The following is a 23,136-nucleotide window of genomic DNA, read 5'->3' as shown; positions in this document are numbered from 1 at the left end:
TGCTTCATGGGGACAGGGTCTCAGTCTGGGGAGATGGAAAGTTCTGGAGACGGATGGAGGGTGGGCGCACGACGGTGTGTATCCGATGCCGCTGGGCAGCTCAGCAGTTAAGCGTCCAACTTCGGCTCAGATCATGATCTTGTGGTCCGTGAGCTCGAGCCCCAAGTCCGGCTCTGTGCGGATAGCTCAGAGCCTGGAGCCTGCTTCGGATTCTGTGTCGCGCTCTCTGCCCCTCCCCACTCATGCTCTGTCTCTCAAAAAATGAATAAACATCAAAAAAAAATTTTTTTTTTTTAAATAGTACGTTTCTTTTAAGTAGGCTCTATGCCCAGTGCAGAGCCCAGTGCCGGGCTTGAACTCATGAGCCGCAGACCCAGACCTGAGCGGAGATCAAGAGTCAGATGCTTAACTGACTGAGCCAGCCAGGCGCCCACAAATGGTACATTCATGTGCACTTACCACTTTTTAAAAAGGAAAAAATCCGAGGAGTGGTTGCGGAGACTGGCCTAATACAGGTGGGTGAGGAGAACGTGTTCCACGAGAACATCCCCCACGGCCCCCACGGCGAGTAGCAAGCCCGGCCCAGAACCGGGCTCCTCGGTCCCCTGCCCCCAGTGAGGAGGCGCTACTCTTGCCCGATGCTCTAGTCCCACAGCACAAATGAACTTGAAGCCAGGGTCCAGAAAGAGGCCCTCAGAGCAGGGGCCCCGATGCCACAGTCGCTGCCCAGGGCCGGAGGCACAGGCATATCCCGGGGCAGCTGTGGCCACGGGTCCCAGGAGCTCAGGCACCTGGCCAAAGGTGCTGGGGTCCCAGCCAGATGCGCAGACACCAGGCAGCCCCCTGCAGACCCTCGGCACCAACGCACTGCCCAGCACCCACCACGGCCAGCGATAGGAAATAAGCCAGAGGGGGCCACGGCATTTAGGAACAGAATTTATTCCAATTTAAAACAGAATTCATTTCAGGAGAAAGATATGAAAAGTCAATTTCCATCAGGTTATCTCTGGATTAAGGGGTCAGGGCCCCGACACGATGAGCAAAGCCTGCCGTCCAGCCCGCCCGACCTCGGCAGCCTTGGCCCCAGGACGTTGGCATTGAGCTAACGTGCCCATCCCCCGGCGCTCACAATACATGCATTTCAAATGACAAAAGGTTTAAAAACAGTATTTTTATATAATATTCTTCTTTAAAATAGGTTAAGGTTTAAATCGTCTGAAATCAGGCCTGTGTAATATACAAGTATAACCGGAGAACGTCTGCCGGCGGCCTGCCGGAGGATCCCCGCACAGCCGCGGGAGGGGGGGGGGGGGCGTTGGCACTGGGAGCAGGCGCCGCTTCCCCTCTGCTGGGGATCTGACGACGCAGCGGGAGGGGCGGGAGGCCAGCACTCTCGAGAAAGTCCACCAGGGTGTAAAACACAAACAAACCTCACGAGATGGGCGAGGGAGGGGCCCAGCCCACGTGGTCCCCCCGCTGACGTTGGCACAGAACTGGTCTCGCACTCCCCCCCCCCCCCCGCGGCGCACAGCACCCGCCGCCCCCCAGGGTTCCGGGAGCACCGGGCTCTGGCTTTGGGGTGCTTGGCATACTGCTCCCTCTGGGAAAAGCGAATACTTTGGGTGCCTCAGGCCCGCGGCGCACGTCACCCTGAGAGCCCAATCCAGTTCCCTGGCGATCCGGGCCCCAGAGAGGCGCTAAGACATGGAGGTGCCCACCCAGCCAGGAGCCTGCGTTCCCCGCTGCCGGCCCACAGCACACACCTCGCATACACACATGGCACAAGGGCCCTTTCGGTAGAGGCACCGAGGGACGACTGGCACAGGAAGCGGGGGCCCTGCCCCCCCTGCCAATTCTGCTCCCAGAGAGGGCCGATCACCAGGAACGCAGCCACCCCGCCCCCAAGGGACTCTGTGCGGGAGCCACAAGACTCGTCCCTTCTCCTCCGGAGCACAGAGGAAGCGGGCCAGGCACACAGGACCGGCGTCCGGGCTGGTGGTTGAGCTGTTTCTACCGTGTTTGAAGACGGCCCCAATAAGCAGCAGCCACACAGACCGCCAACGCGCCGCGACCAGATGTCCTGGGCGGGTCCAAGGCATCACCGGCGGTTCATCCCTGTTACTTTGTGCAAATCAAAACCACCAACCCACAGAAAAACACTGTAGTGCTTAGTCTACATCAGACGAAACAGCCACCTCATCCCACCCCTCCCCCCCCCCCAAAACAGCCCCCTGCTTGTTCCCACCCTCTGAGCCCCTGGAAGAAGGGGGCTCAGGCAAGGCGGCCCCGGCTCTGGCTCAGTGCGTGGCCGTGGCCGTGGCCAGGCCTGGAAACCACCAGGGGGCCGAGGCGCCAGCTACCGGCCTCCACGCGGCCTGGCCCCCGCGGGCCCTCGATGGCTCTGGGCAAAGTGCGTGTGCTGCGTGCTCGCTGCCCGGGGTGGGGCTCGGGGCGGACCCGCAAGACGTGGGGGCAAGTGCTTGCTGCCGGAAGCCTCCGAGAACCCCGCCAGGGGCGACTCCTCCGCTCCTGCCTCCAGGGGACAGACCTGAGAAGATTCTGAAAAAGTCCCCACCCCACTCGCACTGTTTCCAAACTGCTTTCCAAACAGAACGCATCAAAAGTGACTCCCAGTCCAAGGGGGCCTCCTTCTGGCCTCCTGGATGCAGCGGGGTGCCCTTGGCCAGGGCCGGAGGGAACGTGACCCTCGGGGGTGTGCGGATGGCAGCCTGCAGGGCCCTGGGAGGGCCCCCAGAGGTCTGCGGGGGCGGGGAGGGCTGAGAGCCAGGCCGTCTCCTTGACCAAAGAGTGGGCACACTGCGTTTTCCTTCCTCACCAAAAAAAAAAAAAAAAAAAAGGTTAGGCACTTCCCAGGGCGGGCAGCGGGGGGCGCCACCCACCCCCACTTCTTGGAGTCCAGGGTGTCAATAACTTAGGAAGAGAAAGAGAGAGAAGACACAGTCCCCAGGCCTCCGCCGCCGCGCCTGTGAGGGAAACGACCAAGAAACGAGGGGAGGGCAAGCCGGGGAGTCCGAGGCCGGCGGCTGGCTCTGTCCCCGCGTGACCGCCGGGAGGCCGCCGGCCCGGGGCCGCTCGTCCCCACTTGTCTCCATCCGTTCTTCTGTTTCCTTTTTTTTTTTCTTGTTTTATTTTTTTAGAAAAAAGCGAGCCCCGAGTCAAGGCCAAGAAAAGGCGGCCTTGCCGCTGACACAGGTGAGAAGGTGCACGAGGTGTAAGAAAGAAAGACGTACGTCCCCTGATAACTGTGAAATAAAAACCATTTGTTAAAAATATGAAAACGAAATCAACCGGTCTGCGGGCGGAGCCGGGACAGCCGGCCGGGCGCGGCGCCCCAAGGAGGGGCCCGCCTGGGGCTCCCCCTCTTCCCTCGGGCGGCCGCGGCGAGGTCACACGAGGTTGTACTCCTTCAGGTTGAGCTGCAGGATGGTGTCCTTGACGGCCGCGAACACGAAGCGGATGTTCTCCGTGTCGGTGGCGCACGTGAAATGGGAGTAGATGATCTTGTCGCTGTCGGGGTTCAGGTCCACGAACATCTTCAGGATGAACTCCCGGGCGGCCTGGGCGTCCCGCTGGGGCCCTGGGGGAGGCGGAGGCGGGTGAGGCCCCGCCCCGCGCGCACCTACAGAGGCACCGCCTCCTCCCTGCCCCCATGAGGGCCCCGAGCTGCGGTCTCCCGAGGCGGCAGCTCCACCAGCGCCTACCGGCCTCCACGCAGGTCACCGCCCCCCCCCCCATCCCCACGCCTCTCGGTCGGCTGTTACGTCGGACAGCCCACCACCTCCAAACCGCACCCACCTTCCTTCCCACCGCGTCCCCGACACACCCCGTCCCAACACGGACGGGCACGTGGCCACACACATGCACACACGCCCCCATGCGCCCCTGCACACGCGTGCACACTTGCACAGCCCCGGCCCAGCTGTCGGCCCACAGCCACGCGACAATAGTCCACCAGCCGGACAAGGCCAATGGGGAGGGAGTGGCCAGACCCCGACCGCCCCGGCCTGGGTCCTCTCCCTGTCCTGTGTCCTGGGAGGCAGCTGCGGGGATGCCGAAGGGCAAGGTGGGGCCGTCTCTGCTCAGTTTTGCCTTCTGCTGGACCCTGGGCACTCTCTGGGCCACCTCTTCGCTGCCAGTGCCTCGCTCCCCCCCAGTGTAGGGGTGGGAGGCGGGGCGGACTGCCGGCTGGGCCACAGCGTCCGGGCGGGTCCCTCTGCCACCCGCCGCTGTGCACCAGCCGCAGCGCACGCCCTCCCCAGGAGGACGCCCCCGCTGGGGACACAGAGGCTGGGGAAGGAGCACCGAGGCAGGGGGCCCGTGAGCCACCAGAGCTCCAGGAAGCTCCCGGGGTCGCACTAACTGAGCCACCGGCCTCTGCCAGGGCCCGCGTGAAACACCGTCCTCACCCGCGTCCCCGCATTGCAGGCACTGAGGCCCCGAGGGCACGCGGGACGAGCGCCCGGCGGCGGCGGCAGGGGGGCGGAGGAGGCCGGCTCACCGTCGAACTCCGGGAAGTAGTCCACCAGGTGGGAGTGTAGGATCTTGTCCTCCAGCAGGTCCTTCTTGTTGAGGAACAGGATGACCGAGGAGTTCTGGAACCAGGGGTAGGTGATGATGGTCCGGAACAGGGCTTTGCTCTCCTCCATGCGGTTCTGCGGGAAGGAGGGGCTGAGCGTGGGCGGGGCCCCGCCCCGGCATCAGGGAGGGGGAGGGAGCGGAGGAAGGTGCCTCACCTCGTTGTCCGACTCCACCAGCACTTGGTCGTACTCACTCAGGGCCACGAGGAACATGATGGACGTCACGTTCTCAAAGCAGTGGATCCACTTCCTCCGCTCCGACCGCTGCCCCCCCACGTCCACCATCCTGCGGGGGACAGGAGCCCGTCGGGGCTCGGCACCCACGCCCGCAGACGGACATCTGCGAGGCCTTGGGGGGTCCCCGCACCTGTCGGGGCCGGCAGAGCCCCTGCGGGACACGCTGCCCTGGCCGGGGGCACTGCGTTCAGGCACCTGCCCCTGAAGGAGTCCCAGGACTGGGGAGCCCGGGGGCCCAGGCGCTCGGGGAGGGGTGGGGGGGGTAACCCCTGGAGACCCATCCCCTCGTCTGCGCAGCGTGCACAGATGTCTGTGACACACAGGGAACGGTCTGGATCTCCACAAGAGGACGGAGATAAACCCTCGTGCAAGACGAGCCTCGGCATCACAAGGGGGCGGCTCAGAGAGCGAACTGTCTCGCCAGCAGGTCTCCTGCCCAGCAGGACCAACACGCGGAAAGTAACAGTACTAACAACACGCTCACAAGCAGAAGGGGCAGCAGGGGGAGGAAACACCAGGGACACCCCATCACGCAGGCCTGCCGGCGGGGGTTGGCCGCTGGCTACCCGGGAGCTGCCTGGCCCCAGCCCCGGCCCTGAGAAGGCAGGGGTCCCCGCGAAGGCAGGGGTTCTGGCCGCGGCTGCAGCGGGGGCTGCAGGGAGGGGCTGACACTCAGGGCTGTCGCCGGCCTGGCCCACGGGAGCAGGGCTTCCTGGCAGAGCGCTCCCCCCCGGGAGACTCCAGAGAGCACAGGTGGATGGTGGATGTGCCAGGGTGACGCTGAACGGACGGGACAGTGGTGACAGGAGGGTGGGGACTGGCCGAGGGCCCTGTGTGAGGGCCAGTCCGGGGAGTGCCATCAGGGCTGACGGCATCTGGGGCCACAGCCTTACTGGAAAGCGAGGCCTCCCCAGTGTGGAGCAAGGTCTCCACGCAAGGCCCCTGTTTGGGACCAGGCCCATCTCCTCACACACCGGGGCCGTCAGGCCATTACTCAGTGCTGTCCCAACTCCGCTGAGGGGCCAGACCCAAGCTCAGTGCCAGGGCCCGGAGGCTGTCTCCCCGAGTGCACGGCTGGAGGGGAGGGGCGCGGCTGGAGCGGAAGAATGCAGCTAACGAAGGGTGGGCTGGCTGGGGAACAGCAGTGGCAGAGGGTGGGGGCCCACGACAGAGCTCGGGCACCCCACAGAGAGGGGGCGACAGGGAGGGGCACCAGGGAAATGGTGCCAAGAAGAGGGGACACACCCAGCTCAGGCTCGGGCAGGGGAGGGGGAGGACACAGCAGGCCCAGGACACGCAGAGGTCGGGGTGAGGCCGCGAGGAGTCCCTGAAATGGGGGCTCGGGGGAACCCTCGTCAAGCCGCAGCCTGTGCTCTGGAGACCTCAGGTTTGAACTCTGAGGTCACAACCCCGCCGAGGATCTAATTAAAACAGAAAGCTGTCACCAGGAAAACGGGCTGTCGGACACACACAGGGCAGGTGCCCACAGCTTCTGAAGGTTCCGGGGACCCCAGAGGGCTTCCGACAGAGGCCCGGCAGGTAAGAGAGGGTGCGGACGGCAGGGAGGGGTGAAGGCCAAAGGGCCCCTCGGAACACAGCCAACAGAGCTGGCGCTTTGAGGCCACAGAGCGGGGCGCCATGGCCGGGGACAGGGGCCACGGCTGACCGCCTCTTTGGGACCCCGCCCAGGAGGCACCGGCCCCTTCCCCAGGGTGAGCCTGCACACAAGGAGCAGAGGGCGCCGTGCCGGGGGCGCTGGGCTGAACGTCCTCCAAACGAGCGCACCCAGAACCGGGCACGGGACCCGCCGTGGGAGCAGAGCCACTGCAGAGGTCACTGGTCAGGAGGAGATCACACTAGACAGGGTGGCCCTACTGCGATCACCGGTGTCCTTACAGGAAGAGGGACAGCTGGCCGCAGACACATGGGGAGAGGCTGCGTGGCCACAGAGGCAGAGACGGGGTGGTGCGCCTACCAGCCAGGGGGTGCCAAGGATGGCCGGCGACCCCCGGGAGCCGCACGGAACTGACCGTTCCGGCCTCGGAAGGAACCAGCCGTGCCCTCGCCTCAACCAGCTCTGCCTCCAGAGCCAGGACAGAAACAACCGCCCACCTGTGCTGCTTTGTTACGGTGGCCCAGCAGACATGCACCTGCCCTCTGCCACTTAGCGACTCTCCACCAGCTGGGACCCCACTGAGAGGCCGGCCCAGGTCCTCAGGGACCTCAAGGCGCCAAGTCTACTCTGGCCACACGACTCTGGCCCCAAGGGAGAACCGCCGCACCCCTTCTGCCAACGTGCCACGAGCCACAGAGGGCCCGAGAGCCAGAGTCCAGGACCCTCCTGTCACCCAGCTCTGTGTGGGTCCCCAGGGCCGTCAGGAAGCCCGCACTGCCCTGAAGCGTATCCAGGTCTGGCGGGAACTCCAGATCACCCTCCCTCGTCTGCGGCCCCGTCACAGAGGGCCCCCCGGAAGACCCTCCCCTCCAGGCCGCCTCTGGCCAGCTCGGCCACGACCCGCACCACTACTGGGACACGGCTCACGTGGAAACTCGGTGGCAGCTGTATGAGCCTTCTCTCCCATCGGGGTAAGACGCTCCCTGGGAGCAGAGGCCGGGACCCAGTGAATCGCACTGTCTCCACGGCAGGTGCTTGGGCCCCTCCCTCCTGCAGTTCACAGAGCCCCAGGCAGCCCCAAGGCCACCACCCCCAGGGAACCAGGGCGCAGGTACCTGAAGATGATGTTCTCCAGGTCGAAAGGGTACTCGATGATGCCGGTGGTGGGCACTCGGACCCGCAGCACGTCCTGCTGGGTGGGCAGGTAGCCCGAGGTGGCAATGCGGTCCACGTCGGCCAGGTAGCTGTAACACGGCAGGGACGAGGCTGTTCGGGCCAGCGCGTGAGGGGTGGGGGGACGGCCTGGCCACCACGGTCCCCCCAGCAGCCCTCACTGGCAGGGGTGAAGCAGCCCCACCCTGGGTCCCGTGGCCGGGGGAGCCGCACGCCTCGAGCCGGCTCTGAGGGACTCTCTCCCAGGGGACTTTCCAAAACGAACCTTCTCGTCCTAGCACAGTAGCAGAGGCTCACAGAAAAGTGGCCACAGCAGACGCTCGGGCACAGCCAGGCTGCCTACAGTGACCACGTCTCGCCAGCGTGGCCCACGTGTCACGAGCAGCAGGTGCCCGACAGCCCCGCCGTGGCCCTGGCTGGGACCCGCGGGGCGGGCGCGCTACTCACTACTTGGCGGAGTCCGAGAGCTGATACTCGCGCCTCCGGTCATAGCACTCCTGGATGCCAGGGTCATCCCACAGGGTCTTGATGGCGTGGACATACCGGTGCTCGAACGTCGTCACCTTCTCCACATCGACCTCACGGATCAGGAGCGCGTTGGCCTGCGAGCGTGGGTAGGGAGAGCCGTGGGCTCGCCGGGGGCCCGGCCACACAGGGCGCCCGACCGAGGCGGGCCGTCACCCGGTTAGGCGGGAGCACGCATCAGGCGGGGGCAAGGGGGAGTGGCAGCGGCTGTGCCCGGGAACGAGGCGGTGCCCGCGGGGGGTGCCCGGCTGGGTCAGGGCCCTGCTCCGCGGGGCAGCAGGCGGGACCGAAGGAGACCGCGCACACGCACAAGCAGATCCCGTAAAAGGGACCGAGGGCAAACGGGACGACGGAACGAACACCACCGCCAGCCAGCGCAGGAACCGAGTCGGGGAGCCGCTGTCTGGCCTGCACCCCCCCGCCCCCCGCCTGGCACACAGGAGGCTGGGGGTGGGGCCTGGGCCGAGGAACCTGCCAGCGGAGGGGGAGGGGCTGGAGCTGAGCTAATCACCGCCGCCAGTGGCTTCTTCACTCACAACTACCGCAGGAACCCGCACAGCACCCCCGAACCCACAGGGCGAGGGGAGCCGCTCCTGGGGAACCAGGCCCCGAGGGATGCCCTAGACACACACGCACACACACATATACACACGTGTGCACACGCACAACAGCGAGGCAGGTGGCTCAGGAGACTCTCCATTCCTCCTCCAGCCCACTCCACGTGCCTGTCCTCAGGGTGGTCAGGCCCACACAACCGGCCACCAGCTGAGGGATCAGGGAGGACACAGCCGGACAGAACTCAAAATGGGGAACGAGGGAGCCCTAGCCAGGGCGCCGAAGGCCAGCAGGCTCCTCCTGGATCGAGGGCTGCCCCCACTTGTCCCCGCTCCAAATGATGCTCTCTGGTCCCCCGGCCGTGGCCTCCAGCCCTCACCTGCCTCTCGGTCAGGGGCCTGGAGAAGCAGGCACCGCCCCCGAAAACCCACTGACTGTGCACACGTGGAGATCGGGGACCGGTGATCTGCTTCTGTAAAAGCCCAGAGAGGAGTGTTGTCAGCTTTGTGGCCACGCTGTCTCTGCCACTGCAGCGAAAGCCACTGGGGACTCTACGTAAACGAGTAAGCGTGGTGAGAACCAATAAAACTGTTTACAGAAACAGGCCACAGCCGGTGGCCCCTGTTCTGGACGCTGACGGACACCTACGGTCCAAACACGGGACCCGCGGGACACACGGTGGGGACGCTGGAGGGGGCCTCGGCGGTGCAGGACACACTGACCCAGACCCAGAGGACAAGAGACTCCAGCAGGCCCCGTACGCGCGGCTCACAGCCAGGACGGCAGGGACCCCCCAACAAGCCCAACATCAGGCCCTGCTGGGGGGTCCCTGATCATCTGTGAACCAGGCGTAAAGGGAGGAAGGTGCCGATCGGAGATACATCAGCAATCTAGTTGATTGACCTTCTTAAGCCTCGAAGCAAGTGGATTAATTTAAACCACCTCATGTTAGCCCAGGGCAGACCTCTGGGGTTGAACGAAACACTCCAAAAACACATCTACAAAAGCAAAGCCGAGGGAGGCCAGCAGCGCGAGCCCACTGGTGCGGGGCCGGCGGGGACGCTGCGGCGAGCGTAGGCTGGTAGCTCCGCCCAAGGGCAGACCCGAGCTGCCCTGGGACCGCCCTCCCCCCCGTCTCCACTCGTGAGAACAGGCCCCGAGAGCGCAGAACAGGTGTGCCAACGAAAACCTGCACGTGAGCGTCTCAACAGCAGGATTCACAAGAGCCAAAACGTGGAAACGATCCAAGAGTCCAGCAGGCGGTGAGTGGATTCACAGTGTGTCCTCCACGCACGCGCACGTCCCTCGGCCCCGAGCAGGAGCGAGGCACCCGCCCCCGCCGCCCCGCGGACCGACCCCGGACACGCGACGCTCAGGGAGGGAACCGGCCACGAGAGGCCACGCGGCGTCTGAGTCCGCGTGCGCGAAACGTCCGGAACGGGCTCATCCGCGGACAGGAAGGGGGCTCGTGGGGGCCGGGGGAGCAAGGGGGAGGGGAGGTCACGGCTGAGGGGGACAGGGCTTCTTTCTGGGGGGAGGGAATGTTCCCCCATGGATGTGGCGTCAGTGGAGGCCTGCACGGTGACTGAATTCTGTCCCAACAGCTGTTAGTCAAAAAAAAAAAAAAAGGAACGGGGGTGGGCGGCACCTGGGGGGCTCCATCAGTTAAGCGTCTGACCAGCTCAGGTCATGATCTTGAGGTTCATGAGTTCAAGCCCCGCCTCGGGCTCGGTGCTGACAGCTCGGGGACCGGAGCCTGCTTCAGATTCTGTGTCTCCCTCTCTCTCTGCCCCCACCCCCCCCCCCATCACGCTCTGTCTCTCTCTCTCTCTCTCTCAAAATAAATAAACATTAAAAAAAAAAGAAAGAAAAGAAGAAGGAAGGAGGGGCGCCTGGGTGGCTGTCGGTTAGGCGTCCAACTCTTGATTTCGGCTCAGGTCATGATCTCACGGTTTGTGGGACAGAACCCCATGTCGGGCTCTGTGCTGACAGTGTGGAGCCTGCTTGAGATTCTCTCCCTCCCTCTCTGCCCGTCCCCCCGCTCACAGGTGCACTCCCTCGCTCGCTCTCCCTTGTAAAATAGATAAACTTTAAAAAAAAGGAAGGGAAATGCCCCCTCCCTTGGGATCACCCAGAGCATCACACAGGGTGCTGAGGGGCCCGTCCCCCGGCCGGCTTCCCTGCCGTAGGACGGGAGCGCTAAGGCCCGGCCAGGACGGGCCCGCACAGGCGCTGCGAGCAGGCAGGCCCTGGCGGGGACCGGGGACGGGGGCCGGGCCCCACGCCGCGTCCAGCCCGCCCGCGAGCCTCACCTTGTTCTGCTCATACTTGTACAAGATCTTCAGGGTCTCCATGGCGCGGATCATGGCCTGCATGGCGGTGAAGATGTTCTGATACACGAGCTTGGTGAAGCCCCGCTTGTCCTCCTCCGAGTAGCCCGCTCCGTGGATGATGCGCATCTGCTTGATGAACGTGCTCTTCCCGCTCTCGCCCGTGCCTGCAGAGTGGGGCGCGTGAGGATAGGCCGGAGCCAAGGCCGGGGGCCCACCCGGCAGAGGAGGGCCCACGGGGGAGTCAGAGCCCAAGGGCCCAAGGGCCCAAGAGCTCGGGGCGGGCGTGGGATACACGTGGCCGGCACACAGCCGATCTGGGAGGCGCGTCCCCCGTCTTACCTCCCTCGTGTCCCCAAGCATACGACCCTGCCACACGATGGGAAACCGGGGCTGGGGGGCTGGCGCCTGTGGTGCGTCCGGCACCGAGATACGACACGGGCAGGTACCCCAAGCGTCCGGCCCAGCCACCTGGCAGGGGTGACCGGCCTCCGTGAGCGCTTGCTGGGTACGCTGGGTCTGGTGCCCCAGGGAGGCACGGGGCCGTGTCTCCGCCACATGCCGCTGCCCCTGGACTCTCAGGTGACAAGCTACTCCTCCTCCAGGGCCCCACGGCCGGCCGGCCCCCCAGACCTTCCCACGCCCACCGTGGACACCAAGTGTCACGTGGCGACATCTCCGCGGGCCCCTGACCAGGGGCCCCACCGAAGCCGGCCTTCCTTTGGGTCAAGAGTCGGGTATCCGCACAGAAGCCTGGACGCTGTAAGGACCGAATATGTCCCCACAAAGGTCCCCGAAAGCTCCTTCCCCCTTAGCCCTGAAATCACAAACCCACCCAGCATCACGCCGCCTGCTGAGCGCTCCACACTCACCCGGAGAGACCACGGCACCAGGAGTCCAAGCCCCGTGTCCCACGCCCACCCAGAAGCCACGCCAAACCCGGCGTCCGCTCCCTTCTCCCGGCCCGCTGAGCTGGCACACACAACATCAGCCCCGGGGTCTCCCTTCTCCCCCGTAAGCACAAGCGGCCGCGGGGCTCACCGGGCTGCTCCAGGGCAGCACGCTGGCCCCCGCCTCAGCCTCGAGGATCAAAAGGATCGGAGAGCCAGCTGGAAAGGGGCTACGTGGCCACCGCACCCTCATCCCGGCCCCACGGAGCCCTGGACCGGCACGCTCTGATCTCGCCGCGGCACAACGCAGCCCGGGCTCCCCTCCTGCGTCGGCCTCGCACCCCCAGGTGGAGGGGGCACCCCACACTCAGGGCCAGCCACTGCAGAGGCTGTTAATGCCCACGGACCTCCACGACGCCCCCTTCCCGAGGGGGAGACCGAGGCCCTGGCAGCGAGCGCGGGCCGGACTCCGTGACTCACTTGCAGCCGACAGAGGACAGATGACGGCGCGTCACTTCCGAGACTAGGTCCGCACCGCCCGGCACCACTGGCCGAGGGGAAGGGGGGGCCGCCACACCGAGCACGCTCGAGCGGCGCTGGGCAGAGAGGCCACGGTGGGGGGGGGGGGGGGACCGCAGCCGGACGTGGCCGACACGTGCTCTGCAACCCCACGAGGGACCCCGAACCCCCAGAGACTAAGTCCCGGAGTGACGTGATCACACAGCAGAGACAACCTGTAACTCCTGAGAGCGCGACGCCTGAAACCGCTGCCTGACGACCCTCCACGGGACCCACTCGCAGACCGAGGCCCCAGACCCGCCCCACCCGCTGCTCAGGCTTAGTTTCACCGCTCTGGGTCGGTCCACGCACCTGCCGCGCCGTGGCCCGTGAGGCGATCCGCGCTCCACAAAGCCCCGCGCCCTGGGGGTGGACAGCCCTCCCTGCACGCAGAGCCGTGGCCGCTGCCCGAGTCGGGGGCTCTCTCTGCAGGTGTCTGCGGCCGGCACCCTCCGTGGCCCAGGAGCTTCCGCAGGAGACCGGTCCTGCGGGCCCCGCGTGTCCTCAGGGGAGGCCCTGAGCCACTATCTGAGTGACTGACCCGAGCCCCTAACGAGACACCACGAAGCGGGGCCTTGGCTGCCTCTCTGGATCTTTCATCAACTGCCTCGGATCCGCCGCGGAGTAAGTGAAACGACCTCGGGTCCCCTTGGGTCCGTCATCAGGTAACGTGGTTACCCGCCCGCCCTCCTCCATCCACCCCCCTTCAAACAACTCGCCTCCGCTGTGAAAGTGACAGGAGGCCACCTGCGCGCCCTGACCGGCCCCCCGCCCCTCGGCGAGGGTCCCACACTGCTCCCCCTCACCACACACCGCGGGGAGGGGCGTGCGTGCTAGGACTGCAGTTTCTCCCGTGCCTTCCTCCTGAGCAGCGCCTGTCCCCTGGGCGCTGCTGACCCCAGGCCGACTCACTCTCTGGGGGGCGACCCGGGCACTGTGGGGGTCGCTGTGGGGGTCGGGCAGCTTCCCCGGCCCCACCCCCTCGATGGCAGGAGCCCCCCAGTGTGACAACCACAGATCCCCAGACACGGCCCAGTGACCTCCAGGGGGCAGGACTGCCCTGAGAAGTCCTACTTTTTTTTTAAAATTTTTTTTTATGTTTATTTACTTTTGAGACAGAGAGAGACAGAGCATGAACGGGGGAGGGGCAGAGAGAGAGGGAGACACAGAATCGGAAGCAGGCTCCAGGCTCTGAGCCATCAGCCCAGAGCCCGACGCGGGGCTCGAACTCACGGACTGCCAGATCGTGACCTGGCTGAAGTCGGACGCTTAACCGACTGCGCCACCCAGGCGCCCCGAGAAGTCCTACTTTTGACAAAAACGCTGCTACAGGAAAACTGCCCCGCTGGTCTGTTCTGGTCTGTTCGGGAGGCTCGCTCCCAGGAAACAGCTAACCAGGTACCCGTGTCACAGCCACAGCCCCCGACGCAGCCCCGCAGGTGAGCCCGCCGTGAGGACATGGCAGGTCGCACACCGAGGCCACAAGGCACCGCCCCGAGGGCAACACACGCGGGAACCTCGGGACGGGAGAGGCCAAGGCCACGGCTCCCACAAGAGGCGGGGGGGGGGGGGGGGGAGACCACGGGAGGGGCCTGTAGACCGCACCGTGTGCAGCCGAGGACCGACCTCACACCGGCTCCTTAAAAATGGAGGCAAGGGGCGCCTGGGGGCCCCGTCGGTTAAGCTTCCAAGCCTTCATTTCGGTTCAGGTCATAATCCCACAGTTCGTGAGCTCAGGCCCCGAGCCGGGCTCCACGATGCTGACGGTGGGGGGCCTGCTGCGGATTCTCTCTCTCTCTCCCTCTCTCTCTGCCCCTCCCCCACCTGTGCGGGCCTTAGCACACACACGTGCTCTCTCGCTCTCAAAATATATAAATAAGCTTATTTAAAACATTAAAAAATTGGGGGACGCCTGGGTGGCTCAACCGGTTAAGCGTCCGACTCTTGATTTCGGCTCAGGTCGTGATCTCATGGCCGGGAGTTCAAGCCCCACACCAGGCTCTGCATTGACAACACGGAGTCCGCTCAGGATTCTCTCTCTAACGCTCTCTCTGCCCCTACACTGCTTGGGCGCTCTCTCAAAATAAGTAAACTTGAAAAAAAATAAATGAAAAACAAAATTTGTAAAAAAAAAAAAAAAAAAAAATCAAAAAATTTTGTAATTAAAATTACAGAACAAAAATAAAAATGAAGGCAAAAGAGGGAAGCAGCCCCCCGTGGAGGCTCCGGGGGCCGTGCACACACGTCCACACACACGTGTGCACACCCGCACATGTACTCAAGGGCACACGAGTGCGCACACCCACCCACACCCACACCCACGCCCACGGCTGTGTCAATCAGCACAACATACTGCTGTGAGCCCCGGGGGGGGGGGGGGGGGGGACAGGAGGTGAGGCAGGTGTGCCCGTGAAGGGGCCCTCGATGCCGAGCCAGAGCAGCCTCACATCTGGTACAAAGCAGGGCTGAGGGAGGACATGGGGTGGCAGGGACACTCTCCGTAAAACCGAGATATAAGCAGGATGTCAAGGAAGCCTGAAACACACAATCAGCTCCCAGAGAGGTCGGGGGCACCGGACAAGCTGCGTGGCCGAGGTCACGCGGTCCCTACCTAGCCCTGCTGTCTAGTCTGGAAACGCCCCCCACACGGCAGAGTAGCAACAGCAAAGACCGAGATTGTGGTCCAACTCCAGCAGAAGCGAAATGCACAAAGACAATGGGAGGCGACGTGCTAACTACCCTAACGTGAGATAATGTGTTAACTGACCTGATTGCAGCAATCATTTTGTGGTACGTGAGCGCATCGAACCATCAAGTTACATACCTTAAACCTGCTCAGCATCAACATCGCTCGTGTCAATAAAGCCGAGGGGAAGAAAGACGCAAAAGGGATCGGCATGGCCGACAGTCCCCATCTGCCTGGGAAACGGGGTAATCAGTGACCCTGCCCACGGCAGCCACGGAGAAAGGAGGGAATGGAGAGAAAGGCAGGTGTGGACAGGTGAGGACCTCAGAGAAAAATGCCACGTATCGCGTGTGGCGTATACTCCGGGCCTACGTCAACGGAGCAGGAAGCCTCCCAGGCCGGGTGCCGCAGCACAGCAGGCGGGAGCCAGCAGGGCCCTCTGCCCTGGCACAGGCCAGGCCCACTGCCCAGGAGGCGCTGGGCCACCGCAGCGTCCGGGAGGGAGGGGAGGGAGGGCTGGACGCAGGGGACCAGGCTCCGTGCAAGACTGAGCTGGCCAAGGCAACCCAGGTTCGTTTTCCAGATGCCCCGTTTCCGGGGCCAACTGAGCCCCTGCCATATCTGTCGTCACGTAGCGCCTGGAAGCTGGGACTGGGGCCTGTGACAGAATCCCTGGCCCCGGGAACTGCCACACACCTGACCCGATGTGCACCTGTCCACAAGCGTCTCGGAGGCCAGGCCTGCCTGGACCTCACGGCTGAGCCCTTCTGGAACCAGCCGCTCACCCAGCCCCGCGCCGTGGTCGACGCCCCGGGTTCCACTCAGCCCTGCCCCCCTCACCTCCCACGGGGCTCTCTCCTGCCCGACCCACCGCCCCGCTCAGTCTCCAGCCTCCGGTGCAACCGTGAGCTGGCCCACGCTCACACTCCCCCTGAAAGACATCTGGTTGCACGTGCCCTCCTGGCTCAAAACCTTCTGGCTGCCCACCAGGGAGAGAAGGCCCCACCTCGTGCCCAAGCGTGTGACACACCCAAGACCGGGCCCCAGTCCCCCATGCAGACTTCGCCTACCGCGCCCCTCCTCGCCCCCAACCACGCAGGCACAGCTGCCCTGGACCCAGGAGCTCCAAAGTCGCTCGCTCCGGCAAAGACCGGTGTCTTCACTCCAGCACCCACGTGTGACTTCCTGGAACTTTCCTACAGCCGCCGAGAAGCGGCATCGGCCCGGAGGCCCCCCAGGGCCCCCAGGGCCCCCACGTCCAGGCAGGTGGTTACAGCGGCCCAGCCGTGCTGCGGAGCGCACTCAGAGCCTAGTGGGAACCCCCGCGGACGCATGGATGAGACGGGTGGCGGGGGTCCCTGCGGTGGGGTGCCCTGGGGCGAGTGATGAAATCACACCGCCTCCCTGGAAGGAACCGTGCGGGCGCCAGGTCCTGGCTGGGGGCAGACCCCGCGTCCACGACCGTGGGCCCCTGGCCTGTCTGCTGCTCATCATTTCAAGGAGACGTCCGTGGGCACTTGTGCCACCAGGGGACACAAGCCGCCCCCAGCGCGACTGGAGCCTCCTTCGCAGAAACGCAACCTCAGGTCTTCCTAGAAGTGCCCTCGGCCCCCTGACACTCCACCTCTTCTCGCTCGAGACGATGCCACCCCAGCTATTCATGCGGCGGGGGGGAGGGGGGGGGAGGGGGGGGTCTGCCCAAAGCCGCCTGCCCCCAGCCCCCAGCCCCCGCCCCCCAGGCCAGCTCACGGAAGATGCTGCACAAGCTTTTTGTGAATGAACAGAACGAACTTGGCCCCCATCCAACGTGCTGGCTCCGCCAAGCATCCCCCGCGGGTCCTCCTCATCCCGGTGCCGGGCGGGGGGCTCGACTGGTTGTTAACTCAGGGACAGGGAGCCCCTGGGGGGCAGCCCAGCCTGGCGCCTGCCCCACAGGATCAGATGGGACGCAGCAGGACCGGGAGCCCGTGGACACCCCCCGGGTGCGCTCTGACGCATCCCTGGCAGGAGGGTCGCATCTGACCCACGCCCAGCTGAGACAAGCTAAAGAAGAGGGAAGAAAGTGGAAGCCAGAGTCGGAGGAGATGCCGCGGCCCGCCCTCACTAGGGACCGAGCTCTGGGGGATGGGCAGGGGGTGGGGGGCAGGGAGGAAGGAAGTGTGAGCCCTAGCCCCAGACCGGCGGGAAAGGGACCCCACGCCGTCGGGGCCAAGGCCTAACAGGCAGGAAGGATGGGACCGCTGAACCCTGGAGCCCGGGGGCAGGCCACCACGGTTCCGTCTTGTGGGGCAGTGAAGCCGGGAGCTCCTGGGACTGCGGGGAGACCACGCGAGAGCACCCCTGCGACCTGGGACTCCCAGATACCCCTGGGACCTCAAGCTGTGCCAGCAAGTCTGATATCAGAGACGGGACGCTGACCTTACCCGGGAGGACAGACACTGTAAAGTCCTTGAGCAGCTGAGGGTGGCAGGTCAAGCCCGCTCATTCCTTCAGTGACACCACTGTCCCCACATCCCCTCTGGGGAGGCGCGGAGGGATACACTCTGGAGGGTCACACAGCCAGGGACCGTCGGACCTCCACAGCCTGGGGCCATCTGGCCTCGGCGTTGGGGCGGAGCGCTCGCCGCTCGGGTGTGGGGCCCAGAGAGCGAGAAGACACCAGTGTGCACCTCGATGACGAGGGAGAGGAGGGAGGACACCCCGGGGCTGGGGCCGCGGGGCGCAGGCACCGGGCCGTGACGTCGGTGGTTCCTCCCAGCCCAACGGTGGGACAGCTGTCCCTGCGGATTTTGGTGGGCGTCCTTCACCCCACACGTGTCACTGCGCCCCCGCTTCTGCCCCCGTGTGCCAAGTCCTACTGTAGCCCTTCCTGGGGCACCGAGGTAGTCAGGACCCTGTGAGCCCCCAGTCCTGCCCAGCCCCCCCATCCAGCCCAGCTGGGGAAGAGGGACGGGGCCCGCACAGCTCACCGACACCCCCACAGAGGCTCGGAGGACAGGCCAGCTGGGCAGAGATGGCGAGAGCCTCCCGTTTACGCTCCTGCCCCAAGGGACTCCGGGAGTGTTCTAACCTGACACCTCCTGTCCCTCTCAACACGATGCCCCGGGGCCAACACGAGGCCAGTTCCCAGGGGCCCGGCCGGAGCTGCCCCTTCAGAGGAGTCTGCGAGTGCCCGGGGCACAGAGCGCCATCCAGCTGCCAGGGCTCAGGAAAGGTGAGGAGGAGAGGCAGTGAGGCGGCGAGTCCCCGTGCTGTAGGACAGGGTGGCCCTGCTCAGGGGCAGAGGGAACTGGCAGCCAGGTGGACGGTGTGGCCGGACAGAAATGACAGAGATGGCGGCCCCCGTCTGTCCCTCCCCGCCACCCTTACTTCCCATTTCCAGAAGACAACGCCGAGACCGGGAGTCACGCAGAACAGAAACCCCACCCCACACCTGCCGGCCGGGTGCTGGGGGGTGGGGACGGGCGCCTCCCAGGGCCGTCGCAGCTGCTTTCATAGGGGACATGGTGCAAAGTGCCCAGGAGGACGGGCAGCGACAGGATCAAAGGGCTCCCTCTGCCTGCCGAGCACCTGCTGTGGGCCAGGGGCCTCAGTGGCACCATCACACTTAATCCTGGGACAGTCATTCCCATCAGACGGAGGAGGAAACCGAGGGCGGGAGCCGTGGTCCCGCCCCAGAGCCAGCGCCCCCCCCCCCCGACTGCTCCGAGCCGGCTGCACAGGGAGCCCTCAAAGCAAGCCCCCCACACCCACCAGCAGGAGCCCCCGAGGAGGGCAACCGTGAGGGTAACGGACCCCAGAGGCTGGCTGTCCTCGGCTCCCGGGCCGCCCTGCCCGCCGGGACAGCCGTACCCGCAGATGGGGCCCCTCCTCCCGAGGGCAGTGGGTCCGGCTCAGTCCACCCACTCGGTCCACCCGGCGTGGCCCGGAGCCCCAGACCAGACCCGCCCGCCCCGGCTGAACTTTGCACCGGGCACCATCTGGGACCGAGGGGGACAAACACACCTCCCCTCCCCCTCCCCGGAGTTCTGTAAGCGCCAAACGCCGGGCACCACGAGCGGCGATGCCCGTGGCCGCGCTCCTGGGGCTGCACCGGGGAGGGCTCCACCGCAAAAACGTGAAAGGGAAACCTCTTGTGGTTAAATATCTGAGGCAGAACACTTCCTCATGTCCCACCGCAGCCCGGCTGGGCACGGCGCACGCGGGGAAGGAGCAGAGCCCGGAAAGGCCTCGATCTTCCATCAGTGCATCCGCGCAATGGGAGCTCAGCGCCCCCGGGGCACAGCTGGCGGCCCCGCGGGAAGGAGAGAGAGCCACGTCCAGGCACTGGCGTCCTCCCACACGAGCAGGGAAACTGAGGGAGGGGGAGCTCTGAGGGCAGCGCTGGGCTCCCGCAGCACTAACACGGGCTGCGCCCCAAGAGAGCACACCCTCTGGGCAGGAGAAACGAAACCTGAATTTAAGGGGCGTCGGGCACATCCTGGGGTGGGTCACGGGCCCGCCGCAGCCCAGGGGCTCCCCGAGGTGCCTCCCGCCCTCCGGGGTCGCAGGGCGCGCAGCATGACCGCCCTGCCAGGAGCCGGTGGCCACGCTCCACACGCTCTGCTCGGCGCCTCGAAGCCCCGGGAGGCGCGCCCCTCCCACCAGGGCCACCACACCCCATGCCAGATTCCGGGCCTTTCCACTGCCCTTTGGGGGCCGGCGCAGCCGACAGGAAGCCTGTGGAACTGACCGCCCTGCTTTATTTAGAAGTCCCAAAGCCGCGGAGGCTCAGCCGGGCCGTTCGCTGCCACCTCCAGTGACCGGGGTTCCCGTGAAGATCCCGCCCTACGGAACAGATGAGGGGCACCCCCAAGTGACAGAAACGCAACAGCAAAGGACCTGGCCAGAAGAGGTCACGGGAGGCAGAAGCCAGCCAGGCCTGCCCGGGACCCCTGTCCCTAGAGCTCCTAACAGGGTTTCAGCCCGCAGGCCACGGGGCCCTCCCGCGCACAATTCTGAGTTCTCAGGACCCAGATCCCGGGAGCTGGCCCCGCTCAACCACGCCCTCTACTCCCGCTCCGGACCGGACAAAACGGTAACCAGAGCACGGCCTGACCAGCAGCACCCAGAGAGCTGAATGCGTGCACCGCACACGTTCACACACACCTGGCCTACCAAACACGCACGTGTGTATGCGGCTTTCTGGTGGACGAATGGAGTACTCGCTTCGAAAGCCCTCCCCAAACACCTGACGAGCCTACACCCCAGCTCCACAGCCCGCACTGGACCCCGTGTGCTGGCACGGAGCATGGCCTGGGGGGGGGGGGGGGGGGGGGGGGGGGGGGAGGGGTTCCAAACGGGGGCGACCCTGCCTCCAGGGCACCCCAGGCATTTGCTGCTGTGCTCTATGCCACAGACCTTCACCTCGGACCCGCAAGCCCACCCCTTCGTTTTCCCATCTGCCCCCCATGCCTCGCACGTCACGGCCTCGGGGACGGGTGCATGACCCCCCACAGTGCAGGCTGGCAGGGGGACGGCTGGGTGCCTCTCCAGGGTCACGGGGCGGCAGAGGTGTGGGGCTGCAAACAGGCACCACCCCCGCCCACAGGCAGGCACCAACACTTTCAGCAGGTGGCCCCGCTGGGTCCTCCAATCCAGGGACACTGGAGACGCACACCAAGGCTGCAGAAGCGTGAGCTGCTGACCTGCCCCCTCGAACCCCACTCAGCCCAAAGCCTGCGTGCTCAGGACAGGTGGCGGGAGCACCAAGAGGCTCCCACAGCCCCCAGGCAAAGGCCAACTGGTGGTACCGTTCCGAGGCCGAGAACTTCCGAAGCCCCCCTCCCGTGATAAAGTCTGTGTCACACTGGGAAAGCCAGCCAGAGCCATGCTGTCCCCCTAAAGACCCCTCGGCCCCACTGCAAGTCTCCCCCAAACTTGAAGATTACTCTCTACCTGTCTTTTCTGCAAGGATGGCCTATTCTGCAGTCTTCGAGTAAATCGGGACGTATGTTTGGAAAAAAAACAACAGGAAAGGTACTTCATCAAATGGGGGGCCCACGTGGGTTACCACAAGCAGGAAACGCAATGCATCCCCCTCAAGACCTGCCACCTCCCAAAGGGCCACCCACCCCTCATTCACCTGCAGGCTCGGCTCCTCTCTGGGCGCACCCGCCTGGGCCAGCCGCCCGCTCCCACTCTGGGCCCGGCCAGGCTACCCCTGAGGGCGAGTGAGCATTTCCAGCCTTCCCCATGGTGCAGGGCGCAGGGCTCGGGAGAGCAGGGCAGGGCCAGGGTTTCTGTTTTGTAAACGACCTTCCTGCCTTTGGCGGTGGTGCCCTGCGACAGCCCTCACTAGGGTGACAGCACTTTGCCAACAGCCGGGCCCACTCGTCCCTACAACAGGTGTGCCTTGGGGCGATGGGACAGGAATCTTCTGCAGGAGGAGGCCGACCTGGGAGAGCCCGCTCTCACCAAGACAGAAGGAAGGGGTTTGCGGAAGGGTGGTGAGCTGGCCGCTTCTAAGAATCTGGGATAGTTCCTGCAGTGCCCGCATCCTGGCCTCGCCCCGAAACAGAAACCCCGAGGGAACGGAAGGCTGTCTTCTCCCGGAAGGGATGGAAAACCGTTCAAGGAGGTTCTCCCCGCAGCGGGAATGGGGTGCTAGACGGGGGACAGACCCCCCGCACGCAGGAACAGGGCTCCACCTGCTGGGAAGAACCGAGACAAGATCCCGGGAGGTGAGGGGCACAGCTAGCGGATGACAGCCCAGAGGTCCGCTGCTGAGCAGACGCTGGGGCAGCGACCGGGCACACTCGGTAAAGCAGGGACAGACGGCCAGCCCTGTGTGGGCAAGGGGCTCCTGCGGTGACAAGTGGCACAGGGCTGACCCTCGAGGGTTCTGGGTCCCTTCCCAGGCAGTAGAGGCAGGGGCTGACCCCACAAGGGCCTGGACATCTGATGTGGACGGCAGAAATAGGGAAGGATTCCCGAGGCCCGACGCGGACAGCACAGGCACGGCTGACCCCGCAGGGGCTGGGACTTGCCGTGGACAGCACCGGCAAGGCCGGCCCCGGAGGAGGCTGGGCCGTGCTGCGGACAGCACGGGCAGGGACGGGGGCCCGCCGCGGACGGCACGGGCCGCGGGCAGCACGGCGGGGGCGGCCCCACCCGGCCGGCGCGGACGCCCGCTGGCCAGCGGGACCCCGGCAGGCCCGGCCCCACTCACCGAGCAGCAGCAGCTTGAGCTCGCGCCGGGCGTCGCGCTTGTCCCGCCGCAGCTGCTTCTCGATCTCGGCGTTGATCCGCTTGGACTCCTTCACCTCATCGCTCAGGCAACACGCCATCATGGACTCCAGAGTCATCGTCCCGGCCCCGGCCGCCCGCCGGCCGCCCCCGCCGCCGCCGCCGCCGCAGCCCCCCGGCCCGGCCCTGGCCCTGGCCCGGAGCCGCCCCGGCCGCGCCCGCCTGGCCCTAGGCGTTCGGCCCCCGGGGCCGGCCGGTCCGCCTCGGCCGCCTACGAGCGCCGGTCCCCGCTCGGCCGCGCACTCCCGCCCAGCTGCCCCGCGCCCGCGCCCGCGCCGCCGCCGCCGCCGCCGCCAACCGCAGCCGCCGCGACCGAGCGACAAGCGGTGCACAACCTAACCCGCGCCTGGACAACGCCGACGGGCGGGCAGTGCGGCCAATGGGAGGGGGCGGTGGCCCGCGCGCCCGCCGCGGGGGCGGGACTAGCGGCTGCGCTGGGCGGGGCGACGCGCGGGCGGGGCGGGGCGCGGCGCGGCGGGCGCGCCCGCGGGTTAGGTTGCGCCGACGTGGGAAGGGGGACGCGCAGCCGGGAGCCGGGCGGGGCCGCCCGGGATTGTGGGAATGTGGCGGACTCGGCCGGCCGGCTCGTCTGTGCTCGGCTCCGCGCGGCCCCGCTCGGGCGGTCCGCTGGGCCCCGGAGCGAGCGGCGTGGACCCCGTAGCTGCCGTCGCGACACCTGGGG

At 65.9% G+C, this 23,136-nt stretch overlaps 1 protein-coding gene across 1 annotated transcript; it reads right to left on the bottom strand.

Annotated features, from left to right (window-relative positions):
- Positions 1-923: 923 nt before the first annotated feature.
- On the bottom strand, positions 924-22,767 carry GNA11 (G protein subunit alpha 11). Its single transcript, XM_045491420.1, has 7 exons — positions 22,378-22,767; positions 11,016-11,200; positions 8,071-8,225; positions 7,566-7,694; positions 4,755-4,884; positions 4,520-4,673; positions 924-3,598 (listed from the first exon to the last, which is right to left on the bottom strand). The coding sequence occupies exons 1-7, from the start codon at positions 22,511-22,513 to the stop codon at positions 3,408-3,410; spliced, it is 1,080 nt and encodes a 359-aa protein (XP_045347376.1). The 5' UTR covers positions 22,514-22,767; the 3' UTR covers positions 924-3,407.
- Between the last annotated feature and the right edge of the window lie 369 nt (positions 22,768-23,136).

This window comes from Leopardus geoffroyi, chromosome A2 (genome assembly GCF_018350155.1).
Source record: "Leopardus geoffroyi isolate Oge1 chromosome A2, O.geoffroyi_Oge1_pat1.0, whole genome shotgun sequence".
Taxonomy (NCBI): domain Eukaryota; kingdom Metazoa; phylum Chordata; class Mammalia; order Carnivora; family Felidae; genus Leopardus; species Leopardus geoffroyi.
The sequence above is the reverse complement of the archived record's forward strand: the minus strand, read 5'-3'. Positions and strand labels throughout refer to the sequence as shown.